The sequence below is a fragment of the Misgurnus anguillicaudatus genome, chromosome 13 (assembly GCF_027580225.2).
Source record: "Misgurnus anguillicaudatus chromosome 13, ASM2758022v2, whole genome shotgun sequence".
Classification (NCBI taxonomy): Eukaryota; Metazoa; Chordata; class Actinopteri; order Cypriniformes; family Cobitidae; genus Misgurnus; species Misgurnus anguillicaudatus.
In genome coordinates this window covers 16,904,582-16,932,479 of record NC_073349.2, presented here as the reverse complement: position 1 = coordinate 16,932,479, position 27,898 = coordinate 16,904,582, and the positions used below count along the sequence as shown (strand labels likewise).

Genomic DNA, 27,898 nt, shown 5'->3' with positions numbered 1-27,898 from the left:
ATCTCCGGGTCTGGCGCCAGCACCCCCAGCATAGCTTAGCACAATCCACCGAATCTGACTAAACCACCAGCATCATGCCAAAAAACACCAAAGAGTTTTGACATTTTTCCCATTTAAAACTTGACTCCTCTGTAGTTACATTGTGTACTAAGACAATAGTCCCCTGCTATTGAAAGTAACCAAGGGGACTATTTTCAGGCAGTGCGTAATATCACTTCGCCTCCTGTAACCATGTTACAACAGCAAAGTCCTTGATTATTACGCCATAATGAGAGTATAGTTCCTAGACATATCGGCCTAGAAAATTGCAACTTTTAATTTTCTTAGTACACAATGTAACTACAGAAGAGTCAAGCCTAAAATCAGAAAAATATCGAAACTCTTTAGTTATTTTTTTAGACGTGATGCTGATGGTCTAATCAGATTCAATGGATTATGCTAAACTATGCCAAAAGTGCTAACACCAGACCCGGAGATCAGCCGAATTGACTCCAAAACGGCAAAAATCAAATGTCCAACTCCAGGGGAGCTGGAAAATGAGCATTTTTTTTTTTTTAAGTATCCCTTTAAGGGCTGTACTAAACAAACAGTACCTTATAGAATATCAGATCAATGACAAGGACTTCCAAACATTCGTTTACGAGAAACGGTTTTGTGTCTATATCATAACTGAAATAATAATAAGCTCTCATTGTGCAATTTTCTTTATGACCCAAATGTCACAAAATATAATAATAGCACAGTGTTAGGACCTTAAACTGTACAAGCTGCTATATTAGTCATTCACCAGCACAGTGAAGTGTCTGCAGACGATGCTACAGAGGAACTAAGTTCTCATTACTGGATGTACTTACAAAGGTTTCAGATGACAACAGCAAGTGGACCAATACTGAGACTGAAAGAGGAAAGGACTGAAGGAGGGGAGATAAGTACAGCGCCACAGCCAGAATGAAGTCTCTGCTTGCCTGTAACCAACTCCTTGTTTCTTCTTTTCAGGCGTTGTTAGATGATCATGGTCCTTTTGTGCATGCTGTCACTCATGCAGCTAACTGGAGGTGCTACTCTTCTTCATCGTCAGCAGTATAGACATAACCAAAGTCTTTCTAAAAACAATACACAAGATGTCAAGTCAGGACAGGAAAATAATGCATTCTGGTTCGGCCATGATACAGTAAATCTAACCTGTTGTTGTTTGATATCCACAAGGCAAACAAGCAGGAGAGGCTAGCAGTTCTGTACAGATAAGAAGAGAATCAGCATACACACATGCACAAATATATGCTATTTTATTTGCATGATCCGTGCAAACTGAACCTATGACATATAGTCATGATCTACCAGTCGAACTACAGTGAAGCTCAATGCTATACATCAAGTATTGCAACTCACTGATGAGGATTTGGGGTCATGCGGTCCATCGAGTTTGATTCGGATGTCTGGACGGTTTGGCTCCTGGCTTTTGCCAAGGGCTGAAAAATAATATTTAGTTATGACAAACATATTAAGTTGGACATATTTCACAACATTTCAAGGAAAACCATGTAATTGCAAACACCAAGGCCTACAAGTTTAGAGTGTATGAACTTCTCTCACCAGGAGAGCTCCCCCTGCTGGTTGTACTGGGAGTGCTCATGTTGTCCTCCAGCCACATGCTGTAAGTGAATGAGTCCCGTTTATGAGGAGTGCCCGCGGATGACAAACTCTCCTGAATTTAAAAAATACAAATTTCTTTTAGAAATCTAAGGATACATATTAAACAGGCATTTATTTTCTACAGCTTCTTCGGTATGTAGTAAAGTGAACAGAAATGTTTTATGATAAGGACACACACCCATAAACACAAACACAGATAGTGGTCTGTATTGTAATAAGATAAATGATTATCTAAATGTTAAATGTAGGTGAATGTTGCTTTTAAGCAATGCAATTCATAACGGCATCAAACCAAATAAAGTAACTTAAAGGAAAACACCACCATTCTATAATATTTTACTATGTTCTTACCCCAACTTAGATGAATTAATACATACCTATCTTTTTCAATGCGTGCACTTTATTTTTGTACAGTGCGTCGTGAATGTGTTAGCATTTAGCCTAGCCCCATTCATTCCTTAGGATCCAAACAGGGATGAATTTAGAAGGCACCAAACACTTTCATGTTTTCGCTATTTAAAGACTGTTACATGAGTAGTTACATGAGTAAGTATGGTGCACAAAATAAAATGTGGCGATTTTTTAAGCAGATAAAAAATGAGAACTATATTGTACGGCGAAAGAAACTAAGTGCTCTTTCGCCATACAAAATGGTTCTCATTTTTAATCTGCTTAAAAAATCGCCACGTTTTATTTATTCGCTGTTTGGATCCTAAGGAATGAATGGGTCTAGGCTAAATGCTAACACATTCACAACGAGCTGTACAAAGATTAAAGGATTAGTCCATTTTCTTAAAAAAAATTCAGATAATTACTCACCACCATGTCATCCAAAATGTTGATGTCTTTCTTTTGTTCAGTCGAGAAGAAATAATGTTTTTTGAGGAAAACATTCCAGGATTTTTCTCATTTTAATGGACTTTAATGGACCCCAACACATAACAGTTTTAATGCAGTTTAAAATTGCAGTTTCAAAGGACTCTAAACGATCCCAAACGAGCCACAAGGGTCCCATCCAGCGAAACGACTGTCATGTTTGGCAAGAAAAATAAAAAATATGCACTTTTAATCCACAACTTCTCGTCTTCCTCCTGCTATGTGACGAGCCAGCGCGACCTCACGTAATTGCGTAATGCCGTGGAAAGGTCACGTGTTACATATGAAACGCGCATTTGTGGACCATTTTAAACAATAAACGGACACAAAGACATTAATTAGTATCATTCCACATACAACAACGTCTGAACGGTCCTCTTTCTCCACACTTGTAAACACTGGGGCGTAGTTTCGCATACGTCATCCGTGACCTCTTGACGTGATGATGTATTACGTGATGTCGCGCTGGCACGTCACAGGACCAGAGGAAGTTGAGAAGTTGTGGTTTAAAAGTGCATATTTTTACAAACGTTTTGCTAAACTTATGCCTCATTTAAGATCAGTTAAGAGTCCTTTGAAACTGCAATTTTAAACCGCATTAAAACTGTTAAGTGTTGGGGTCCATTAAAGTCCATTAAAATGAGAAAAATTCTGGAATGTTTTTCCTCAAAAAACATAATTTCTTCTCGACTGAACAAAGAAAGACATCAACATTTTGGATGACATTGTGGTAAGTAAATTATCTGGATTTTTTTAAGAAAATTGACTAATCCTACAAGTGCACGCATTGAAAAAAAGATAGGTATGTATTAATTTGTCGTTGGTGTGTATTAATAAAACGTTGGTGTTTTCCTTTAAAGGGATAGTTCACCCAAAAATGAAAATGTTCATTTACTCACTCTCATGTTACAAACATACATTTATTTGTTCTGATGAACACAATGGAAGATATTTTCAGGAATGATAGTAACCAAACTAATCAGAGGTCCCATTGATTTCATAGTATACTTTAATCCTACTATGGAAGTCAATGGGGCCTCTGATCAGTTTGGTTACAACCATTCCTTAAAGTGTCTGTATATGAGTAAAAATTTGTGTGAACTATACATAGTAATAAACTAAACATTACATTACTTACTGCGTATACTGTATGTAAAGTGTACTGTTCTCTCCATGCCAGTGTCATAGTCCTCTGTAGCCTCGGTTTCATTCTCCTCTACCACACTAGCAAAGCTGCTGGCATTAGATGAGGAGCGTGACAGGTCGTGAGCTTCAGGGATGGAGGGAGCTCGGCAATACAGGCTTGAGCTACACACGCATACAAAACACATGTACTTGATACCTTTAACCATAACATGCAATGACAGGAAATCTTAAAGCATTCATCTTGTTTCTTGTGACTCTACTCTACTGGTTTTAAAATGAACACTGTTGTTTTCTGTTCCCTTGACAGGTGTAGTTTCAAAGCGAAATTTCAATCAAACATTATGTCACACTGCACACAGCCCAATTCAGAAACATGTGGGGTTATCACACAGTCAAATGCCTCACCTGTTCTTAGTGACCTGAACCTCGGGAGAACTCTGATTGGATGAGTTTTCAGACTTGGGGTCCTGGGAGGCGTGTCCACTGTCTGGTGTCTTCTGTGTGTAGGGCGAGCAGCACTCTCTACTGCTGCAGAGACAGACATTGACCATTAGAGGGCAGTACAGCATTAGCTTTAAACTCTAGTCAAGTCAAAATCGAGTCCAAGCTCAACTGCAGACTACTAAAAGTTAGCAAGAGAGGTTAGACACAACCATACTGTCCATGCTCATACACAACACTACACTGAAACACACGCAAGTTCAGAGCAATGTCATTTTAAAGGCCTAAGAACGGTTTTTAGCACACTTGACAAAGGCCAGCTCATGCAAAATATGTTTAAATACTCACCGACTGGTCGAAATAATTAGCAGACCACCAATCAGTTTTAAAGTTAATGATTTTGCATGTGTGACCAATGTGCTAAAGGCCATAGTAAGTATTCATTCAAAGATGCATTTCTATGGCCAGCTAGTCTATGGATAAGAAGGTGATAGTCTATAGGGTTATTTATACTTTGAGGGATCCAAGATGAGCCTCCCATTCTTGAGAGTGACGCTGGGTAGAGAGATACAGAGCACAGTCCTGTCCTCTGACAACAGAGCAGCAATTCTTCACCAAACACATAAACAAAAGGAGGAAGACAGCGTTCAGTGTGATTAAAGGGTTAAAGTGCTGCCTATATGAAGAGTTTCTATCTTGAAAATTCAATACACTCTTCTCTCCAGGGCTTTCGATTTTTTTTCCCAGAAAACTATTTGTGACCCTGTCTGTGAAATTCAGGCTAATCTAAGTATGATATTTGAAGCATCAAAGTTTGATTTCACGCATTGATCTCACATTCTGTGATAACCTTGATATCTTTAATATTGACTGCGTAAGGTCATGTCAAAGATTGATTGAAATTCATGTTTAATTTTCTGGATGATAAATCATAAAATAAATGACTAGCTGGGTTTTCAGAGTTAGGGTGAAAAACTATTATTACAACCGGTTTTACTATTAAAGATGCAATGTGGGACTTTCAGGGCATCTAGTGGTGAGACTGTGAATTGCAACCATCGGCTCACTTCACAGATTACCCCTCCTTTTCGAAATGTAGTAAGCTATGGTAGCCGCCACAGGACAAACAAGCCATCGTCTGAGATAACGTAATACGAAACGGGATCTATAAAGCAGTTTGTCCATTTAGGCCTGTTGTAGAAAGATGACGGTGTGAAATGCCAAATTCCATGTAAGGGGACCCACGGTGTATGTCGATAAAAACGGCTCATTGTAAGGTAATAAAAGCAATACAGTTCATTATGTAAGGTCTTTATATACCACTGATAATCAGTGTTGGGGGTAACGCATTACAAGTATTACTTTTCTGAAGTAACAAGTAAAGTAACACACTACTTTATAAATGTACACATCAATATTTGATTTACTTTTTTTTTAATATTGAGAGTTACTTTTCAGTTTAATTAATTAGATGTAAAAAACAATGTTATGCATTAAACTGAATGTATTAACGTAGAATTACAAACTCTATGCATGAACAGTTTCAGTCAGAAATGGAGATGGCAGACCAGAGCTTGACATTTTTGCGATGGAAATAAGCAATTTCTGAACGCAGAACTTCTCAGTCATAAAAAACACCTGCAAAGCAAGAAAAAGTAACGCAAAAGTAACGTAAGCATTAGTTCCCCAACGTAAGCATTAATTCCCCAACACTGCTGATAATATAGTTATGTATATTATATTGCATTTCTGTCAAGAGAGCCTTCTAAAAGTCCCACATTGCAAGTCATTAATATTGTGTGACATAAACATAACCATCTAAAAACATTATGTATTTAGCAAATCCAAGACTGTTTAACTCATTCCCCGCCATCCTTTATTTTCTTTAAGTTGTCCGCCAGCATTTTTTGTGATTTTGACAAAAGTTTCACAAAATGCCTTCCGGGAAAATGTTTTTGTATAAATATATAAACATACAAATATATCAAATAAAAGAACAGACCATCTACTTTCAAACAAACAAAAACAAAAAAATGGAGAATAAACGTTTCATCCTATTTTCATTTGTTTTCTTTTTATAACCTCTTAAATATGGTTTCTTCAAAAATACCAAATTTTGAGCAAAAAGCTAAAATAATTGCATTTTTGTAAAGGAATTTTGTTAGAGATCAGATTCAGGACGAAGATCAAAACATATAGACGGTTTCATCGGACGCACGTGCACTGACGAGATACACGTCCGGATCCGAACTTTACCTCCGGTTTTGTTTTTTTAATGGTCTGACTAGTTGCTAAACTGATCTCTTGAACAAATCCCTCATCGAAAATAATAAATGTTTTGGTTTCCTAGGTAATCTATGTGTTGTTAATTTTGCTTGTTATATAAATAAACTACGTTTAAAGTACTTTGTTGTTATTTATTCTTAGCGGAGTTTACCGGAAGTTAGGTACTGGTCACAACAGCCGCTTGTTTATGTTGTTACTGCTGAAACGGTCTATACGGAGTTAAAAATGAATTAAATTCGTTTTTGCATCAGTTTTTTTATAAATTGGCCATCTAGTGGAAATTAGCGTTATTCCAGATTACCATAAAAACTTGTCAGGAAAGCATCATTGGCAGGAATATGTTTTCTCTTAATTGATGAGATAACTCGTCAATGGCAGGGAATGAGTTAAATGCAAAACTATTTCATCAGCTTGCCTGAAGCGCTCTTACTGTGGCCCTGGGTCATCATTATTATTATATACACGCACGCACCCACACGTTGGCATATGTGCTTATGGGGACAATTCCATAGACGCAATGCGTTTTATACATATTATACAATTTAGTATGTTTTTAAAGCAATTCAGTTTACAGGGACACTTACTGTGTATAATAAACATATTATAGCATAATAAACGTGTCATTATACACTATTCATGTCCCCGTACACCACATATACCAACCCACACACAAACCCCTCTCTCCAGTAAGCAAAGCACTCCAAGACAAGAGACACTGTATCTGTCACAACCTTTATGAATACAGTTTTTCATGTCTCATAACCTCTTACCTCTTCTCTTGCACCTCCTGTATGTTTTCAATCCCGATAGCACTGCTACGTCGAGAGCTGAAAGGTCCTGATTTTTTCCTCGTTGGGCTTTTACCAGGAATGATCAAAGACTGCAAGATTGAAGAAAAAGCTGAGTGAGACAAACATACAAACCTTGAACATCCATCACCCTTTCCCATTTCTCTACTTTTAAATCACGATGGTCCTCCTTTGAGGTTTGAGTGATGCTACCTTGATCGATAAAAACAAGTTGACCATATAGTCTAAAAGCTAACTTTACAGATAATGCATCCTATGTCATTCAGGTCTGTATTTCACCACTTCTACTTTATATTGGTCTATTATCTCTTATATATGTGCTGTGCACCAGTGTTTTTGAGAACAATAGGCACTGTTTCACATCCCGACCAGCGGGGTGGCGTTGAAGTGTGCACTTGATTGTTTTGGCCTGAACTGAGAGATAAAAGATCGGAGCGGGATCTCCTGAGCGTCGCTGGGCTGTGTGCTTTCACTGGGGGACACTTTGTTCTCTCTAAGCTCGAGCAGTGGGAATTTGGAGCTGCTTTACAACTTGAAATGAAAGGCCTTCAAAAAAAGGCTTTTATCTAAAATGTCTTCAAAGGCTACGGGATGACTTTCTGTTGCCTTTTTTCTTTATGTTTCTATGCTGCCAGCTCTCAGCCAGTGTACAATTACCAAACAAGAGAAAAGATTTTACCGACTTACTACGCTAGACGGGGGGTGACGGACATTTAAAACGCAACAGAGCAATACGTTACATCAGTAAAGAAGGTATGGCAACATAGAATGGGGAGTTGTGATGCAATCGGTAACTGGACAATGAAGAATTAAAGACAAACATATGAAACAATGCTGCTATGGGCTTTGATATGTGCATGAGTAATCTGCAAGGACAAACACTGCTAATAGACACCTAGACTTACACTAAGTTTGTAATATGGCGTGCATGCCCAGAAACCTGAAAATTTAAGAGCAAGAATTGATGTACAGGTTTTTGTAACTATTATATTGTTTTATTCTTTTCTATAAATAAAAGAACTGTATTTCAAACTGATCAGGGGAATGTAGCTCATCTATCAATTTAATGGCGAAACAGTGACATCTCTGTTGATTTTAACAGGAGTGATCTAAAACTGAAGTATTACGACGCAGTGCATGTGTCCAGTGCAGAAGCTTATTTACGTATGAAGAGCTCAGATGCAAAAACCTCTAAGTGCGTATGATATGATTTCTTTTAAATGGGCTTTTTTATCAGTTAAAGGAATAGTCTACTCATTTTCAACATCAAAACATGTCACTACCTCAACCAAGAACCGTCGACACATCCCTCCACCATCTGTGTGCGTGCACGTAAGCGACGCCTCGATAGCACCCAGCCCAGCCCCATCCATTCAACTGCACCATTCAGAGACAAATCTAGAAGTGACCAAACACATCAACGTTTTTCCTATTTAAGACGAGTAGTTATACGAGCAAGTTTGGTGGTACAAAATAAAAGTAGCGCTTTTCTAAGCGGATTTAAAAGAGGAACTATATTTTATGGCGTAATAGCACTTTTGGGAGTACTTCGACTCGCCTGAAAAGTCCGCTCCCCTTCTCAATCTCATAATGGGAGAGGGAGGGTGTTACTGCGCCGAGTCGAAGTACTCCCAAAAGTGCTATTACGCCATAAAATTTAGTTCCTCTTTTAAATCCGCTTAGAACAGCGCTACGTTTTATTTTGTACCACCAAACTTGCTCGTATAACTACTCGTCTTAAATAGGAAAAACGTTGATGTGTTTGGTCACTTTTAACTTTTATCTCTAAATGGTACCATTGAATGAATGTGGCTAAGCTAAATGCTATCGAAGCGTCGCAGCGCGCTCCAGCGCTTACGTGCACGCACACAGATGATAGAGGGATGTATCAACAATTCTTAGTTAAGGTAATAACATATTTTAATATTGAAAATGAGTAGACTATTCCTTTAAGGTTCACTTTAATGGCGATGAAAAGGTTTTAAGTAATTGAAATGCCTTATTTTCACAAATGTCGACTCTTTAGTAATTGCATTGGTATTTAACAAAGTCTTTTGCTGCAAAACCCTCTAGGTACATGCACAAATCTCCACTTTAAAAAAGTCGCCAGTCACTCTTTACGGTCCTTTCTGAATTAATATAAAAGGTTAAGACCGGTTTAATCGGGTTAAAAACTCTTCCATCTCTTGACATCATTAATTCTTCCTCTGTGCACTTAGAGGACTTTGCTGAAAAATTGTCCTGGCGTTTAACGGACCTCAGAGTCCTGCAACGGGTTGGGTATCCGCGGGTACCCGCATAAAAGTGTCTAAACGGGTGGATTGTGACATTCCTAAAATTCAAGGGGCGGGGATGCCGGCGAATAATTAACTCCGTGTGGGATGGTAGTAGCGCGAAATTCCGCGAATGAAAATATGTGAAATATTTGTATATCTACATTACCATTAAACACGCAACAAGTTTTGATAGCCGGAAACTGGGAACGTCTTCTCTTAAAAAGCATTTCGGGACGAGACTTTGGAGCACAGCAGGAGTTGTGTAGGTAGGTTGTATTTTTTCTTGGTCTTTTTTTCATTAATAGGTCTATTTGTGTATAGTTATCAGGTTCCATAGCCTATTTAGGTGCCGATGAATGGCGCAAAACAAAGCGCACTTAAGCTTATTTCATAAGTCTATTCATGACGCTGTTGTGATGTTGAGAGAGGTACAAGATAAAAAATAAAACACTTTAATTGAAATGATTTTAGTGTGTGTGATTTATGCGTGTGCGGATTTAATTTTGATATTATGACGGGGGACGGGGTCAGATCTGGTGCTGAACATTGCTAGTAAGGGCGGGAGTGGGTCTCCAAAAATGGACCAGTGCAGGACGGATCTGCCAACAAATCGCTATTTCTGAAAGGCCAGACGGGATTTAGCAGATTTGAAGCAAAAGTATTTAATGAACGTATAATACATTGAGGAAATTCGGTTAATATCATTATCTAATTTTGACCTAGGCGTTTAGGAGCTACATCTCAGTTCTTTATACAGTATAGATACGTATGGTTTTTATAATGTTATGACATGAATGCAGAACTGACAATAAATTATTAACTAGGATCCTGCTGTACAGTGCAGTAGTTTTAGTCTGGGATGCATACAGTAAGTAATGCGATGAGTTTGAATTATGCGAATGACAGAGGAATGAGAGTTATACATGAACCTCTTCTATCGTTCCTATTCCTATGGCGCTGCCACGGCGTCCGTATTTACTGGGACTTTTGCCTGGGACAAGCAATGACTGCACAGAGCCCACAGAGAGAGAGAGAGAGAGAGAGAGAGGGGGGGAGAGAGAGGTTATGAGTTCATGCAACAGGTTATGTGTTATACAAACAGAGTAGCCTACAAACATCCGCTAAAGAGGCTTGTCAATAAAAAAGCATGAACAGAAAGTCAAAGCCAAACACAACAGAGGAGAAGGACCTGAGGAACCGGCAGGAGCCGTAGTCTGTTAGGGACAAGAAAGCAGAGAAAAGATGGAAGCACAAGCAGGTCAATGTTAGTGAAAACAGGACACACGGTTAAACAGTTAGTCAGGTTAATATTACTCAAACAGGTTAGCAAGACATAAGGACACTACTCCAGTATTTTATTTTGAGTAATATCTTCTTCGAATAGGGTGCATTAGAGATAAAGGTACACTGTTGTAGAAAACAACACCATTTTACCTTTTAACTCACTGGACTTACAGGTAATAAGAAATCTCAATAGCTAACATACAGTATTGCCAATATACATTGTTTTAAATAGTAATTGTCAAAATATGTACCCAAGCTGTCACTGGGGCAGTACCCTTTTAAAAGTTCCTAATATGTACCATTAGGTATGCACTTTTTGGTAACAATATGTACCTTTGAGGTAATAATATGAACTCTTTAAGTGCAAAGCTATATTTTTGAATGGGTTCTACCCCAAGGACAACTGGAGTACATATTCTGATCGAGGTAAAAAAAATGCATTTTATATATTATGCTGAAATTCATAACCGCATAAAGGTCAAAATGTTCATCATTCCAGAATGGAAAACCACAGTACTGTTAAAAACAGAACCATAAAGCATCACACAGGCACAACTTGGTAAAAAGTAGGATTTTTGTAAGCTCACACATGGGTTCTGCTCACAAGGGACACTGGCATGACTTAACATGGCTCTCAGTATGTGATAATCCCTAGGGCAGGTAGCCGCACCATAAAAGCTGCTGTGTTTGATGAATCGAGAGCTCAGAAAGAGCAGACGGCTAAAGGAAAAGTCTTTTAACTATACTTACCCACATCCCTGACCTCACACCTGCATATTAAAACAGTAGCACAGCAAAATCCATTTAACTTATACACTCATATATTTCTCTCAGCAGGGTCCTCTGTAGTATTCATGTGTGGCCGAACCTGTAGAGAAGTTGAGGTCAAAGCATACACTCGTGGTTAACCATGGTTGGGTAAAATATGGACAAATCCAATTTTGCTGGTTTAAAGGGTACATTTCATATGACTTTTTTAAGATGTCAAATAAATATTTGGTGTCCCTAGAGTACGTATGTGAAGTTTTAGCTCAAAATACCATATAGATAATTTATTATAAAATGTTAAAATTGCCACTTTGTAGGTGTGAGAAAAAATGTGCCGTTTTTGGGTGTGTCCTTTTAAATGCAAATGAGCTGGTCTCTGCACTAAATGGCAGTGCCGTGGTTGGATAGTGCAGATTAGGGGGGCGGTATTATCCCCTTCTGACATCACAAGGGGAGCCAAATTACAATTACCTATTTTTGCACATGCTTGCAGAGAATGGTTTCCTAAAACAAGGTAACTGGGTTGATCTTTTTCACATTTTCTAGATTGATAGAAGCACTGGGGACCCAATTATAGCACTTAAACATGGGAAAGGTCAGATTTTCATGATATGTCCCCTTTAAATTAACTTAAATATCAATATTTGACCCAACCATGGGTTGAATCAACCCAGGTTGTTTATATTAACACTGTCGGCAGGATGTTTTTCTTTCTGAAACATTAGATACTAATAACGCTTTCCCTGCCTATGGTTAGGTTTCTTCAAAAATACCAAATTTGGAGCAAAAAGCTGAGATAAAATTGCATTTTTGTGAAGGACTTTTGTTAGAGATCAGATTCAGAGATCAAAACATACACGGAGTGTTAACCTTTTTGGCTTTTCTGGGTTTTATAAGTTGGGTAAGAGCGCCACTTGGTGGATAATAGCGAAAATATGGATTGCCGGAAAAAGTCGTCATTGGCAGGGAAGTGTTTTCTCTTAATTGACGATATAACTCATCAATGGTGGGCAAAGAGTTAATTCCTGAGAGATGCTGAAAGGAGATAAACAAAATAAAATCTCATATGACCACATAACATTTACAATATATTTAAATAATGTATAACCCTGAATACATTTAAAGGTCCCATTCTTTCTGTGTTTTTGAAGCTTAAATTGTGTTTACAGTGCGCAATATAACACATGTTCATGTTTCACGTGTAAAAACGCTGTATTTTTTCCACAATTTACTTATCTGTATACTGCGGTTTTCACTGTCCTAAAATCGGGCTGATGTCTTCCTTGTTCTATGAAGTCCCTCCTTCAGAAATACGTAACGTGTTCAGATTGTGTAGTTTGTTTAGTGTGTTGGGATTCGATAGCAGCTTAGCTTGCCGTTAGCTTAGCTGGCAAATGACGTATTCCTGTGGGCGGAGTTTAGTCAAAAACTGTTCTACTGACGTCATTAAAGCAGGAAGTAGAGGGCTGTAGTCCAAACCGGCCATTCGCTGTAGGCTTTGAAAGGCGAATTCTGTTAAAGAAAATATATCGCCTGGCAGTGGACTTTAAGCTTTATCTTTTTACAGGTATTATTTATGCTATTATTTATGCAACATTACACACTAACTAGGGTTTTAAAAAAATGGGATCAGAAAGAACGTGACCTTTAAAAACAAAAAAGTTAACACCACATGGCACCTTTCGAAGCACCAGGACCTTATCTAATTTTTCCCTTTTTTATCAAATGTGTTTATTATTCCACCATTTGCAATTTCATGGATAGCTACATTAGGATGTCCCCATAATGTGGGTCAAACCAACAGTCATGGACTTCATGTAATAAGATGGGGCAAGATCCAAATATCTGAGTAAACACCAGCAAAATCTCTAATTCATATCACAGTTTAAGAAATATTAATTACAAGGTACACTGAACATAAAAAAGGCATTCAAGTGAAAGCTGAAGAGACTTTCCAAAGGTAAACTGGAATTAGTGAAAAAGTCTGGTGAGTACAGAATGACGGCAGAGATCACAAACAAAAAGCATGATGGGAATGAGACACACAAATTGAGAGAAAAGTGCATTGATCTGTGATTGGTTGATAAATTATGAATTATTTTGTCTATTTTGAGATATCTGTTCATGTCAGGAATTAGTGAGGTGTGCGCATAACTAGGACAGGGTTTTAACTTAGATTTGGGGTAGTGAAAGGGTAATTTAGGGTAGTTTGGCCCCCAGTAAAGCCAGCAGGGGGAGTTACTTACTATCCCAGGAATTTTGGGGCTCTCTGGTGAGTGAAGATGGTTGTTGTGGGTGAAACTGCCGCTGTGACTATTGGAGACTGTGTGCTTCCTGATATTGAGGCCCAAGGCGTCCAGAGACTGGCTCCTACTGCGGATCACCCGCTACACAACAGGGAGAGATGGGGAGGAGATACAGTGAGCGATGGGAGGTCAGGGTGAGGCTTTGGAGTGGGCGGAAAAAGGATCTGAAGCCAGTGAATCAAAGTGGGAGAAGCACCTGTCTCTGATCAAGAAACCGTGAGCGAAGGTGAGGAGAGAGCTTTGTTAAATGCAGTTTGTACGTGAAAGAAAACAGCATATGGCCAGAGGGAGAATGGATGAGATGAAATGATGCTTGCAAAGTGTGATTCAAGGCTTGGCATTGCTGAAGCTAGCAACCACTGGAAATGGGCCAAACTCCAGACTCCAATGGATAATGATTAAATATAACACCAGATTTCAAAAGAAAACTCCCAGAAAGCCACAACCAAAGAACAGCCAGACCATAAACCATGTCATATACTTGAGAACGTCCTCTGTTTAAACTGTAAATGTGTGGTTTTGAAGCAAATATAAGATTGAGAAAGAAATAAAGAAATGATTTAGAAGAACAATATTAAAAAAATTAAATGGTGTGTCCTGCAGATGACACATTGGCAAACATTACAGAGTACATTACAGTATCTGTTCACAATAATTCTCATGAGTGCATCTGTTTGACAAATGTGCCAATAGGACTAATTGGTGTAAATTACAGTAATGAGTGATTACATGTAGGCACATCGCTTGAATCTGGCATGCAGCGCAAACCACATCCACCTTTCACACAATCAGTGAGTTACATCTACACCAAAGCCACATAAAGCTTAACAAACATGGTCTGCCTGTACTGTATATACAGTAATTGGCCTCAGCGGCGACTCTTGGGTTACCTTGAAGGATTCAAAGAAACCCCCTCCACCTCCTCCTCCATTCTCCATCTTTTCCTCTTCTCCTCCCAGTCCCATCATGGCCTGACTGTTGATGTGCAGCTCTTCATACAGCGTCTCCAACAGGGCGCATCGTGTGCGCTCCTGCCGACAACAATTTAAGGTATTATAGCGCATGTGCATATAGTGCAAATGAATATTAGTGTTACTGTCACTCACTTCTAATTTGGCAAATTTCTCTGCTTTGTAGCAGGCATATTCGGCATTGATCAGCTTGGTAAGCAGGAATTCATGAAGATCTGGTCCCTGTGATCAACATGCAAGTATGAAGGTAAAACAATGTTGTACAGAAAATGTTGCTAATATATTATTTCATTTTATACCCTGACAAATAAATTTCTCTTGGCCTGAACCTATGACGTTGCGTTAAAAAAGATGACAGAAGGCAGTAAATGTCTTTGATTTATATGCAGATACTTCATCAACTTACTTTCTTAAAAATAGCTGGGTTAGGGAGAGGTGGTCCAAAAAACGGTACATCATCTCGTGCCGTCACTGAAACCTGGACAGAGACAGATTCATGTACAATTTATTGACTCAGGGAAGCGTTACAGAAGTGTAGTATTACCATAATAATGTAGGCCTACCTTATACAAGACATTGTCAGAACAGGCATTTTCCACCTGCACCACAATATAGGCATGGAGGAAGTTGGAGGCAATCATGTCTGGTACAAATGGAGTGCTTTCATCTTGAAACACGATGGCAACAATGTCGTTTCCTATGTGCCTTTTCCTCTGTAGCTGTGAGAACAGGAGAAGTGTAAGAATGTTTTTTTTTTCATATATTTTTTATATTTAAAGGGCACCTATTATGCCCAAGACGTGAAATAAGTGCCTAGAATGTGCCTATCAAGTTCAAAATACCCAACAGATTATTATAGTACGTCCAAAATGCTCCTATTTGGGTGGGAGCAAAAACTTGCTCTTTTCGTGTGTGTACCTTTAAATGCAAATGAGTTACTGCTCCACACTCCCTTACGAAAAGTGCGCACTTTTAGTTAAAACAAATCTGAATCCTATGAATACAGACAATAGTATCTCATAATTGAGATATGGCAAACAGCATACAACTCACTAAGGGTGGAAACTATGGTAATGCCGGACTGTCAGTCAGTGGTTGTGGGCGGGGTTTTATCAGTAGGTACGTTTACATGCAACCAAATAATCTGTTTGTAATCATATTGATGGCTTAATCGTATTGAAAAGCCTTTTATAAACACTTTAATCAATACGATTGAGGTCGATCGGATGCAAATTTGGATCATATTATAGGGGGTGGTACTCCGATCTGTAATCCAATCAGCAGGAGAAAAGTACGCATTGAAACGCGTAAATCGTAGTATATCCTCAATCGGATGCAAAAATACATTGTGCACATGCGCAGAACATTTGTGCTCAAGTTCACGTCTTATATTTACCTCTTATATCGCATGATTATATCGCTTGTCATAGAAACATGCAATAGCAAGACAATGGCAACACACATTATTGAGGTAACGTTAATTGGGTCACCCGCTCTACACGCGATGTACATTCTGCAATTATGTGTACTTTAAAACATTAGGGCTACTTAAAGCAATAAAATAGCATTGTGCCTTTTTCATTACCTATATCTGAAAACTTCTTAAAGGTGCAGTATGTAATTTTTAGAAGGGTCTCTTGACAGAAATGCAAAATATACAAAACTATATTATCAGGGGTCTATAAAGACCTTTCATAATGAACCGTTATGTGATTATTACCTTAGACAGGACTTTTTTATCTGCATACACACAGGATCCCCTTACATGGAAGTCGCCATTTTGTGCCACCATTTTTCTACAGAAGCCCTTAACGGACAATTTTTTACTAAGTTGTCTCCGACGATGATATGTTTGTCCGGTGGCGGCTACTGTAGTTTCTCTATGTGTTTCAAAAGCGAGGGGTGAGCAGTGGACTAAGCCATTTGTTGCAATTCGCAACCTCGCCACTAGATGTCGCTAAAATTTACACACTGCACCTTTAAGAACAACTTTCTCCAACTCAGCCTTGACTTTAATCCAGAAATAAAGCGTGCACTCGACAATTGATGCGGTCCACAGTGTGGCGTTGCCAAGTCCTCTGCTTTTTTCGAGTTTACATTTGTCTAATGTTTCCACTAGTTGTTGTTCTTTCTGCAGGTTAAAGATGAAAAGATTTCGTCCATAAATTGGGATGAAAATAGTTTTGAATGTCCATTTGGGATGGTTCTGATCCGCGAATCTGGCAACCCTGCCTGTGCGCTTGCATGCGCAGATGTTCGATTCTACAGAATGTACATGTAAACGAACATTAAATCTGTGCTTAGGGTGCATGTAAACTGTATCGTCGTAACCTTCAATCGTATTAAATTCAGTCGGACTGACAAAATTTTGTGCGTGTAAACATAGCCAGTGTGACATCACATTAACAAGAGAATCAAAATGGCTAATGAGACTGCTTCGGCTTAACGGGAATAAATAAAGAAAGGTGGATTTTTTCATTGTAGGGTTGTTGTGTTCACACACTACCAACACACATTTATGTCCAAACATTTTGTAAAAGTGGATTTTGCATAATTGGTGCTTAAGCAAAATGTTTGCTCTTTTGTCATCATGTGCATAAACTCAATAAACAGCTGTTGAGGATTAAAAGTGACTGCATTTGCAAAATGGTTTAGCAGAGCAAACCACTGTCCTGGACTCTGTTGGGCTGGGTTGTTTCATCCCACGAGTATAATATGGACAAACCCAGCCAATGGTTTTACGTGATGCACATTTACACCTCTGGCTGTTAGGTAATAATAAATTCATTTTTTCTGTTTTACTTTGTGTGTCAATGATTCCGTAAACAAAGTATGTGTCTATTATACAGCTGTTCCTCATAGCATTTCTTAACAGATGGCTGGCAAGGGCGAACAGTAAAGGCAATATGTTTAAGAGTGTGCCGCCCACTTCAACCCAGAAATCCGTTTATCCCTATACGCTTTCCACCTCACTGCGTGCACATATGACAGTGAGAAATAAAGCTCAGGAGAGATAGATGGGCTCTGTGTTTGTGTTCTAAATGTAAGATTCCCTAAGGAGGGAGCTTTAAAAACACTTATCCTCTGAGGGCACAGCACTGCCAGTGAAGGTGAACTATGAAGGTCACTTTGTGAGTCAACAATCATGTTTAGCTGAAGGAAACAGGCAGCATCTGCTCCAGCGCTGAAGACTAGATTTCAGCCCTTCTGTCATTCCGGATCTCTGGCCTATTTGGTTTATTTATAATTTCATATTATCTACAAATATCTGATTACATTGTGTAATCAAATGCTTCCTATGGTTACATTAAAATGAGCATGCAGTTGAAGATAAACAAGGCCTATAACAAAGAAGCAATACTGTGCATGGGCCGCACAATGAAGAGGTTGTGAATACCTGCTGTGTGTCACCCTCTGTGTAAGGCAGCTTAGTGGACACGTGGAACATGATCTCCTTGTTGTGGAAGTTATGATACACCGACTCCAAGCCTGTCTGTCCATGCGTCACGTCCAACCCACCACGAAACCTAAAAGAAAACGTGCAATGTTGAAGGCTATTACTAACATTAAACTTCCCAATTGCAAGAATGCTAAATTATACGGGTTGGCAACATGAATGTTACATAAGAACATTTAGTTTTCATCATTCAAACACACCAAAGCTTTAGTTTTTATTCATGAATGCTATTCAACTATTCATCTTGTACAATATCAGACTCCTCTGAACTGCGCAATTCTGTTCATGTTTTACCCTTTGAAGTCATGAAGCTCAATCTTCTGTCCCAGAAACTCTAAAAACTCCACAAATGCAGGACTTTCCTCATTATTCTCAAACAGCTCCTCCTCTGTGGTCTACATAGATAAAAAATATAGGGAAGACTTAAAGTCTGCGACCACTTAAACATCAAAATGTTAAACTTAGACAAAAAGCTAAAAGATTCAGCATTATAAAAAATAGAATTATTGAAAAAGTATCATGTAAATATTTTGGTTAGTATACTGAAAATGTTAAAGGGACACTCCACTTTTTAAAAAAATATGCTCATTTTCTAGCTCCGCTAGAGTTAAACATTTGATTTTTACCGCTTTGGAATCCATTCAGCTGATATCCGGGGGCGGTACCACTTGTAGCATAGCTTAGCACAATCCATTGAATCTGATTAGACTATTAGCATTACGTTCAAAAATAACCAAAGAGTTTCAATACTTTTCCCATCCAAAACTTGACTCCTCCGCAGCCACATCGTGCACTAAGACAGACGGAAAACCAAAAGTTGTGATTTTCTAGGCAGATATGGCTAAGAACTATACTCTAATTCTGTCGTAATAATCAAGGACTTTGCGGCTGTAACATGGCTGCAGCAGGCGCAATGACATTACGCAGTGCCCGAAAATAGTCTCCAGTTATTGAAAGTTATCAAGGGGACTATTTTCAGGCACTGCGTAATATCATTGCGCCTCCTGCAGCCATGTTACGACAGCAAAGTCCTTGATTATTACGCCAGAATGAGAGTATAGTTCCTAGCCATATCGACCTAGAAAACCACAACTTTTAATTTTACGACGGTCTTAGTACAGGATGTAACTACAGAAGAGTCAGTTTTAAATAGGAAAAATATCGAAACTCTTTGGTCACTTGAGTGCGATGCTAATGGCCTAACCAGATTCAATGAATTATGTTAAGCTATGCTTAAAGTGGTACCGCCAGACACGGAGATCGGCTAAATGGCTTCCAAACAGGGTAAAAATAAAGTGTTTAACTCTGGGGAGCTGGAAAATAAGCCTGTTTTCAAAAAAAGTGGTGTACGTTTAAAAGTAACAGTAAGTAGGATTTTCCCCCATCTAGTGGTGAAATTGTATTTTGCATTCAAAGAATAGTGCTCTCTAGCGCCTCGCTTTTCCAAAAGCGTGTTGCAACTACGGTCATAATGTACTCACTGATTTCCTTGTCCGTTTCAGCTGGTTTACGTGTATTCTGAACGTTGTGGAAACATGTTGCGGTAGGCTAGTGCTTTTTGTCCCTTTCTGCTATTATAGTTTTTCAATATGGCGGAACGACATGGAAGCCTCCTTGGACTTACCCGTTCAATGTAAATAAAGAGTAGATATTCTAAGCTTACAAAGCAAAGTCAGTTCATTGGCAGAGGTCATTCGATACCAATGAGGACATATTTATGAATAAAGACATTGACTTTGACTAACAAAATAATTAAAAACTACACATTGTCCCTTTAAGGTGCAATGTGGGACTTTTATCGACATCTAGTGGTCAGACTGTGAATTGCAACCAACGGCTCACTCCACAGCTCACCCCTCTTTTTTGAAACGCATAGTGAAGCTATGGTAACAGCCACAGGACAAATACGTCATTGTCTGAGACAACATAGAAACAACTTCCATGTAAGGGGACCCTCGGTGTATGCAAACATTTGCCTTTAAATGCACCACTTGAATTATTAAACAAATAACAAAGTAGTTCAGCCTTTCAAAATCAGCTATCATAATAACAAAAACCTATAATGACGCTTTCTGTTACAGCAGAAAGACGAATATTCAAAAGACCTCAAAAACATCTTGAGGACAAAAGGGAACTCTAAAATTAGCAAACCTAAATGGCTTGTCATTATGAGTCGATCAGACGAATGAAAATGCAAAATGTTCCTCTGAAAAAAACATATTTGAGTCAAAAAGATTAAAGCATAAGTGCAGATGAAGAGTTTTAAGGGCTAAACCATAATGTTTGTTTAAACGTGTGCACATCCCGAGAGCCTCTGTGTAGTGGTCCAGCCTTCCTGCTGCCCACACTGAAAAAGCTAAGTACAGTATGTAAACACACTGATCCAAGGGATGAAGAGACACTTCATGGGCATCTTGGGACCTCCTCTATCATGCTAATGTACTAAAGGTGCTGCTGGCAGACATCAGAGACATCTCAGGTTGCTCTTATCTCCAACCTTAAAGGTCAATGAGCTGCTATAACTCAATCAGATCTCTCATCTGGTTCAATAGAGAACAACAGCTTTTGAATTTAATACAAACATAGACCATCATTTGAATGTTATTATTGTTTCAGTTAAGGAACCATTGGGAGGTAGGGAAGAGACATATCTAGCTGTTCGATTCAAAAGAATCGATTCAGCAGCGTGTGAGACATCTCGAAGGTGTTGTTGAGATGACTTACGACGCAGAGTTATAGACCAATTCAATTTGTGCATCTGCTGAATACGAGAAGCTGGGAAGTGTTAAAAGTTTCAGTGCAACTCACCTGTCCAAACTTTTGATAAATGACTCCAAACTTGAAGTTGTTGCTTATAACATGTTCGTCAAAAGTGACAATGAGCCTAGACGCCTGAAAAAGACAATATAAATAGTCTGATAAATATCCTTTAGGTAATGTTCTGTCAACACTACATTATAAACCCTCGAGACAGGTGGAGAGACACAGCAGATTCCCTTTAGACTTGTCTCTTTCCTAGTGACACACTTTAATAAACTATGACAAATGATCCAGCATCATGTCCATCACTTAATGCAGTTGGGTCATACAGAACAGAAAGACAATGATTAAATTCTGTGTCGTGAAGGTTTATGTACCTTTGGGTAGAGCACAGGGAAAAAACGGTCGACATTCACCTCTTCACAGACAAGCTGAATAATAAAAAGAGAAAACGCATATTGATTATCTCCTTATTCTTCTTTGATCTAGTAGATGTTATGCAACACTATGGTGTCTGTTCGGGCAAGACAGGAGAGGCTCATGGGAGGAGGAGACAATCAATCATGTCACTCAGAGAGAATTGTGATAAATTGCAGGGTTTGAAAACCATAGCACTAACCCATCAGCCTTCATCTCACATGCGCGCTCACCTTGGCCATCTGAACAATGTTGGGGAATTCGGTCAAACAAGATATTGGAATCACGTCGTGATACGTTTTCATTTTTGTTCTGCAAAAACAGAAAAGCATTAGTTAAACACAACATAGCAACAATACTGCAATAGAAAAATGCATTCTTAGTATTTCGTAGTATTGTGTCAGTATTAGTATTTTTGTCTTTATTTTTAGATTAACCCTTAAATGGTCCTCGTTTCCTGTTTACACTACTGGCCCTTGTGGTCTATATGACCCCAAATTTAAATCATAATTGTAATTAATTTTAATAATACAAATAATGTAGCATTGTTTTGTTTACTTCTCATCTATACAATAAAGCTGTGTTTTGAGAGATTTAAAGGGACACTACACCGATTTGCAGACCAGGCCTTCATTTCTTTGACTAGACAGATTTATATTCGCTTGATTTTTGCTGGTTTTAGCTTATTTTAATGCTTGTTTTGTCCAATTTTTTTAACAATTTTAAGTCATCTTGAGGCCTCCTTGGAAATCTGCAGTATAAAGCCGTCTTCATTGAACATGTCATTCTTTACAGCATCACCTCACATCACACAGGGAGGAATAAAAACTCACAACAGTACTACAACTGTAACACTTATCAAACAGCTCAGATCTTCAGCAGTTGAGTGTCAATGTGGCATCATTAAACATGTCACACGGATCTGATAACAAGAACATCCTGCTGTCTTCCCTCCACCCACACTCAATGCCCTATATTCTCCATCTGGTGCCTAACGCGGAAATGAGGGTGCCGTGAACATTTGGCCTCTTTCATTTCCAAGAACGTGTTTTATTGTACATTCACACATGTTGTCAGGGAACAAATATTACTGGGGTTTTAATACCCAGTATAAAAGCCAATGCTGCCGAATTGTACCAGACACTGAAGAGGCAAAGAGAAAAAAGACAGGATGGTGTGGGAGAGATCAAAGAGAGGGAACGTGATATGGGTGGACAAACGAGAAAAACTGAAAGAAGGTCATACCTGAGCATGAGGCGGAGATGCTCCTGGTCCCCAATAACATCATATTTCATAGAAAACACCAGGTGGCCCAGTGCACTGTCCATTGAATAATAATTAAAATGTTCCTAATGAAAAACCAGAAAGTTAAACTGTGAGAACTCCTTCATCCTCACACATACATAGACGCACACACTCATTAGAGTTTGGTGTCTAAACACTCCCCACACAATGCTAACTCATCACTATTTTATGCACATTAGTCTTATTCATAATGGATGTTAGATTTGAATACATTAAGCTTGCAGAGGCTAAAATTTAATGTATCATAATTATGTTTGCTTACTAAGGTTTGTGTAATTTGGTTACCGTACACACTTATTTAAATGATGTGCAAATTCACTTAACAGTGACATTTAGTACACTATATCAGTGCAAATCCATGCATCTCATTTTCAAACCACCACTAAATCACTGCAACTAGCCACTATTTGCCCTTTATAGTGCAAACATGGCATCTTCTATTTAAGTTCTGCAGACGCAAATTCTGAATTGCCTAGCCGATTAAACTTAATAAATGCCACTAAATAGCCTTTTAAGCAGAATTGTGTCTTTTAAATGTTACAACACTTACATATTTCAGTTTAAAATGACAAAAGGTGATGTCAAATTTCAAACAAATTACATCTTTATTTAAATATTTTATCTAAGATGCATTAAAAGATTTGTAGACGTGTTAAGTTGGTGTGTTTGAATTATAAACTGAAGCTCAGCTTTGAGAAGCTTGCACACAACACATGTGCGTAGTTTATAAAGATAAAGCCCTGTACAATGACTACAAAATACTACCACATAAGATCAACAAATATTAATAGCAGATAAAATTGTATTCAATGCAAGTTTTAATACCAGTCAGCTTTTTTCTAGGCATTCTTTGAATATTCAAATAGTTTCGTTGCAAAACGAGATAAATTCATTTTTTTTACATTTTTGTCAAAACATGTTTATTATAATGTTATCATGTTATTATTTTGTTTTATGATGCTACTTAGCTGTATTTTTTAAGTTATGAAGGTTTAAATCAAAACAAACCAACTGCAGTTGCATTGAAATTAATTGGAATGCACAACCAAAAAACGAGATTTCTGAACAATTAAAAAAACGGTGGTTATCTCGTTTTGCAACGAAACTCTTCAGATAAAACCCAGATTCCATAATACACAGTGGTTTGCCTTCTGCCAAATTATTTTAATACCGTATTTTCTACCGTTTTTTTTTCATAACTCTGCTGGTGCTGCGTCTTATAGTCAGGTGCACCTTATAAGTCAGTATGAATTAATTTTGACATTTATGAGGCAAGAGACAAAAATACCGTCTACAGCCGCGAGAGTCTGCCATATGCTGCTTCTGTATTTATGTAATTCAATAGATTCAGTAATGTGGAATGACGAGTATGCGAACTTCACGCTATTTGGCTTATACGGTTAATTTAACCTATTTAACCTTCCAGGTAAGTTCTGTATTCTATGGTTTATTGTTTAAATAACTGATAATATTACTTTAACGTACAGACATCTATTCAGTCTGCTGTTCTGTCTGCTATTGTTTAGTTGAATAACTCGCCTTTCCAGATTAAATGTCAGTTCTTCGTCTTGGATTTTGTGAAATAATTTTCTAAATAAATGCGAAGTATAGTCCACTGCGACTTATATATGTTATTTCGTCTTAATGACGCATTTTTGAATGATGCAGCTTATACTCCGGTGCAGTTTATAGTCCGGAAAATACAGTAAATACCTTATGCTCTGCAGTATAATACGAATTTTTGCAGAATTGGGCATGCCTGAATTTAAATCATCTACCCCCATACTTTGAAATAAATTGATAAAAATGGTCTTAATACACAGAAAACTTTGTGCTCCCCAATATTAATTTTTTTAATTTGATGATGCCATTTGGACCTGCCGGTGGCTCTGCAGAGTTTAAGGGGTTAAAAGTTTAGTGTTTTGTCCATTTTATACTTTACACCTTACATTTTGATGACTTAAATAACCTAAGGGGGCATTATTGGACATATTTTCTCAAAAAAGCTCAAGATGTGTTTATTGCCAAGAGAGGTCACACTAAATACTGACTGATGCCCGAAGAAGACATTTAGTTTCTTTTTATTATTACATATTTCCTGTATCTTCTGTTTGTATCTTAATAAAACAGATTGAAAAATAAATATGGATGGACATTAACATTTCTAAAACAACAAATCTGGTGGTGGTGGGCTAAGACTTTTGCACAGTACTGTATAATGCTGGATATAATAAGCTTGTGCTTACTTTGCCCAGAAAATGTTTCCTGTAGATCTTAGCGGTGCTGTTGCACTCCAGTTTAAACCGTGAGGTGGGCGACTGGAGCTGTTCTGGTTCAAACCCATTGCTCAGTTCGTGATTGGTCCCCTCAATCCAATAACCCCCAAACTGAGGAAGCAGAATAAGAGGAAATGGACTCTTTCTGTTGAGAACCTGACAGGATGAATGAAGAGAAATAATTATGGTACTCCTGCAAGCACACAATAAATTCCACTTAGATATTGACTATGAAAACAATTTTTATGCTGAAGCAATTTACCTCATGGACACTGGGGTAAGGGATGTAATCTTCCTCGGTCTGAAACGACAAAACACTTTTCACTAAAACAATTTTTTTTCATTGGGTGCCACAGACCAGCTGAACCCAACACTTTTATATGTAAGGAATAACTGACGACAGGCCGTTGAATCATTCGGAAATAATGCACACCCAAGGTGGTAATACGTCAAGACATCGAGTTACATGGCAAGTGTGCATTATTTTCAAATAATTCAAAGGGCTGGAGTCAATTATACCATAGCTGTCAAATAAGCTAAGACATCTGGTGGTAATTTTAAGACATTTGACAGGTTTGGTGTGCATTTATTGAAAAAGAATGCTTACCCAATCAGAGGCATTCAAGAGCCCCATGGTACAATTCAGTGTAATATTCAGACAACTATAAACTATTGGTAGGTTAATTTGCCCCAAAAAGGGTTTCAAGTTTCTTAAAAGTAAATTCCTATGACTTAGGAATGTAGCTTAAGGAAAAAGGCAAAGCATATTTTATAATAACTAACTCACTACGAAGAGGGTGTCTGATCATTTTTACAGACCACATGGCTTTAGGCTAAAAAATAATGCTCAGCACCAGCTCATCTTATTTGAATGCATCTCCATTAGTGCAGAAGAAATTGGGCAAGAGATGTCTTTGAAATCTAGCTGCACCAGTTTGACTGATAACCAGCTCTTCCATTTGTAGCTGTTTGCCTGCAGATAAAAACAGGAGCCTGTGGCTCTCAAACAATACATGTTTTGTATTTGTGCGTGTGACGTGTGTACGGGGACAAAAGGAAAGTGGTGAGATGAACGTACTTTGAGGGGTGGAGGAAAAGTGCATCTCTGCTCGTCCATTCTGTTGCTCTGAAAGATGAAAAGAGAATCTGTCAGCCCTATAGCTGCCAATGGGTAAGAAAATTACACTTAATGTTACATCTGCAGGGCAAGAAAACAACCGGATTACAATTCATGCCATTTATGACAGAAAAATATTAAATAGTATAGTACAGTCTGTACATTTTAGGAATATTGCACTTTTAGATTAAAATTATGAATGTTTCTGGAATTACACACTACAAAATAAAGGTGCTTCATGATGCTATAGAAGAAACATTTTTGGCTGAATGGCTCTATTAACTATTATGTTCCGGGTCAATTTGACCCATTTTGATTTTTAGACTGTCGGAAAAAAACAGTTAACCTGTGATTTTATTCTTGAAATTTTGTGACTTTTTCTCATTTATAGCCATGAACATGCATGCAAAGTTAGGATACACTGATATGTTTTGAAGTGTACGCAAATAATTTTGTAACAATTTTGATGTTCGTGGGTCAATTTGACCCACATTTTTTTCTCCAAAGCAACTGTACAGACTAGGGCTGCAACGATTAATCATGCTAATGCGCGTTTTCTGAATGAATGAATTTGAATGAATTACGGTGAAATCCCGGCACATCCGAACGCTCTCGTGCATAAACTCCCTTTGTGCCACAGAAGTAGTAGCATTACAAACGCTATTCCAGGAAATGTCTACAGGAATATTTATATCGCTGTTCTTCAAATTGTTTCAGGTATTTTCATGATAATAAAGAATATTTTGAATGATTTTTATTTAATGAGTATTGCTTTTTTAAATGGACGTTATAAACTACTTCCTGACCAAATGCCATAGTATACGCACAAGCTTTGCATGAAACAAAGAATCGCAGCCTTGGGATTCAGAATCAATTTTGGGCGATTTAATCGTTACATTCCTAGTACAGACTTTTTCTCACTTTTTCTCATTTAGGGCCATGAACATGCATGCAAAGTTAGGATACACTAATGTGTTTTGAAGTGGGTTTTTAACACAATTTTTTAAAACATTTTGATGTTCGCCGGTCAATTTCACATATTTCTTATATTTTTAGGAAATTGCTATGAATCCAATTAGGGTCAATTTGACCCGCTCCATCAAAATTGTCACAAAAATCGAACACAATGCAAGGGTTAATCAACGTTAACACCTTTCTGTTTCAAAAATGGTACTTTGTATTATAAAAAAGTATGAAAGAAATGCTTCTTCGAAGAACCTTTGACCGAATGGTTCTTTGAGAAACCAAAAATGGTTCTTCTTTGGGATCACTGTGAAAAACATTTATTTTTAAGCACCTTTATTTTTAAGATTGCAAAAACATTTAAGGTTTTTAAATGATAATGATTTTACAAGTATTGTTTTGCAGTTTCCTAGAGAGTCATTTTTAAAAATATGACAATAACAATTATTTCCAATCCAACAAAATAATATGTAAAACAAAATGATAAAAACAAATACTATAATTATATACACAAGTAATTCTTAAAATAATTACTATTCTCTTTTCCAGGAAATATGAGACAGGATACTGGAACATTCATAAAACTTTCATTTTGGCAACAAACTCCATTTTGGCATATAAAGTTCTCCATATGTCAATATAAAAAAACAGACACAGTATTGGTAAAAATTTTTTACGTAACATTAAACAATTAACTCACAGACTATAAAGTTTTCATTCTCTAAGTTTTATGAAAATTCCAGACAGTGGGACACAAGATCAAAGCAGCATTGCAAGCATGCAGGGA

General features: G+C 37.8%; 1 protein-coding gene across 23 annotated transcripts in view; it reads right to left on the bottom strand.

The window, feature by feature from the left end:
* Positions 1–691: 691 nt before the first annotated feature.
* Positions 692–27,898, bottom strand: part of rap1gapa (RAP1 GTPase activating protein a) — a 112,390-nt gene continuing 85,183 nt past the window's right edge. For 11 of the 23 annotated variants that reach the window (XM_073875225.1, XM_073875211.1, XM_073875208.1 and 8 more), the window contains 23 exons: positions 26,110–26,157; positions 25,294–25,332; positions 25,002–25,187; positions 22,696–22,799; positions 21,684–21,762; positions 21,411–21,464; positions 21,082–21,165; positions 18,568–18,668; positions 18,214–18,343; positions 15,380–15,535; positions 15,223–15,294; positions 14,952–15,038; positions 14,736–14,876; positions 13,786–13,926; positions 10,417–10,494; positions 7,173–7,282; positions 4,630–4,725; positions 4,081–4,203; positions 3,703–3,837; positions 1,594–1,706; positions 1,390–1,469; positions 1,183–1,233; positions 692–1,103 (listed from right to left, as the gene is read on the bottom strand). In XM_073875225.1, the coding sequence (XP_073731326.1) occupies positions 1,225–1,233; positions 1,390–1,469; positions 1,594–1,706; positions 3,703–3,837; positions 4,081–4,203; positions 4,630–4,725; positions 7,173–7,282; positions 10,417–10,494; positions 13,786–13,926; positions 14,736–14,876; positions 14,952–15,038; positions 15,223–15,294; positions 15,380–15,535; positions 18,214–18,343; positions 18,568–18,668; positions 21,082–21,165; positions 21,411–21,464; positions 21,684–21,762; positions 22,696–22,799; positions 25,002–25,187; positions 25,294–25,332; positions 26,110–26,157 (2,166 nt within the window). In that variant the 3' untranslated portion in view covers positions 692–1,103; positions 1,183–1,224. Of the gene's footprint in view, positions 1,104–1,182; positions 1,234–1,389; positions 1,470–1,593; positions 1,707–3,702; positions 3,838–4,080; positions 4,204–4,629; positions 4,726–7,172; positions 7,283–10,416; positions 10,495–13,785; positions 13,927–14,735; positions 14,877–14,951; positions 15,039–15,222; positions 15,295–15,379; positions 15,536–18,213; positions 18,344–18,567; positions 18,669–21,081; positions 21,166–21,410; positions 21,465–21,683; positions 21,763–22,695; positions 22,800–25,001; positions 25,188–25,293; positions 25,333–26,109; positions 26,178–27,898 lie in introns of all 23 variants that reach the window. The other 12 variants (XM_073875209.1, XM_073875210.1, XM_073875229.1 and 9 more) reach the window with 12 other exon arrangements.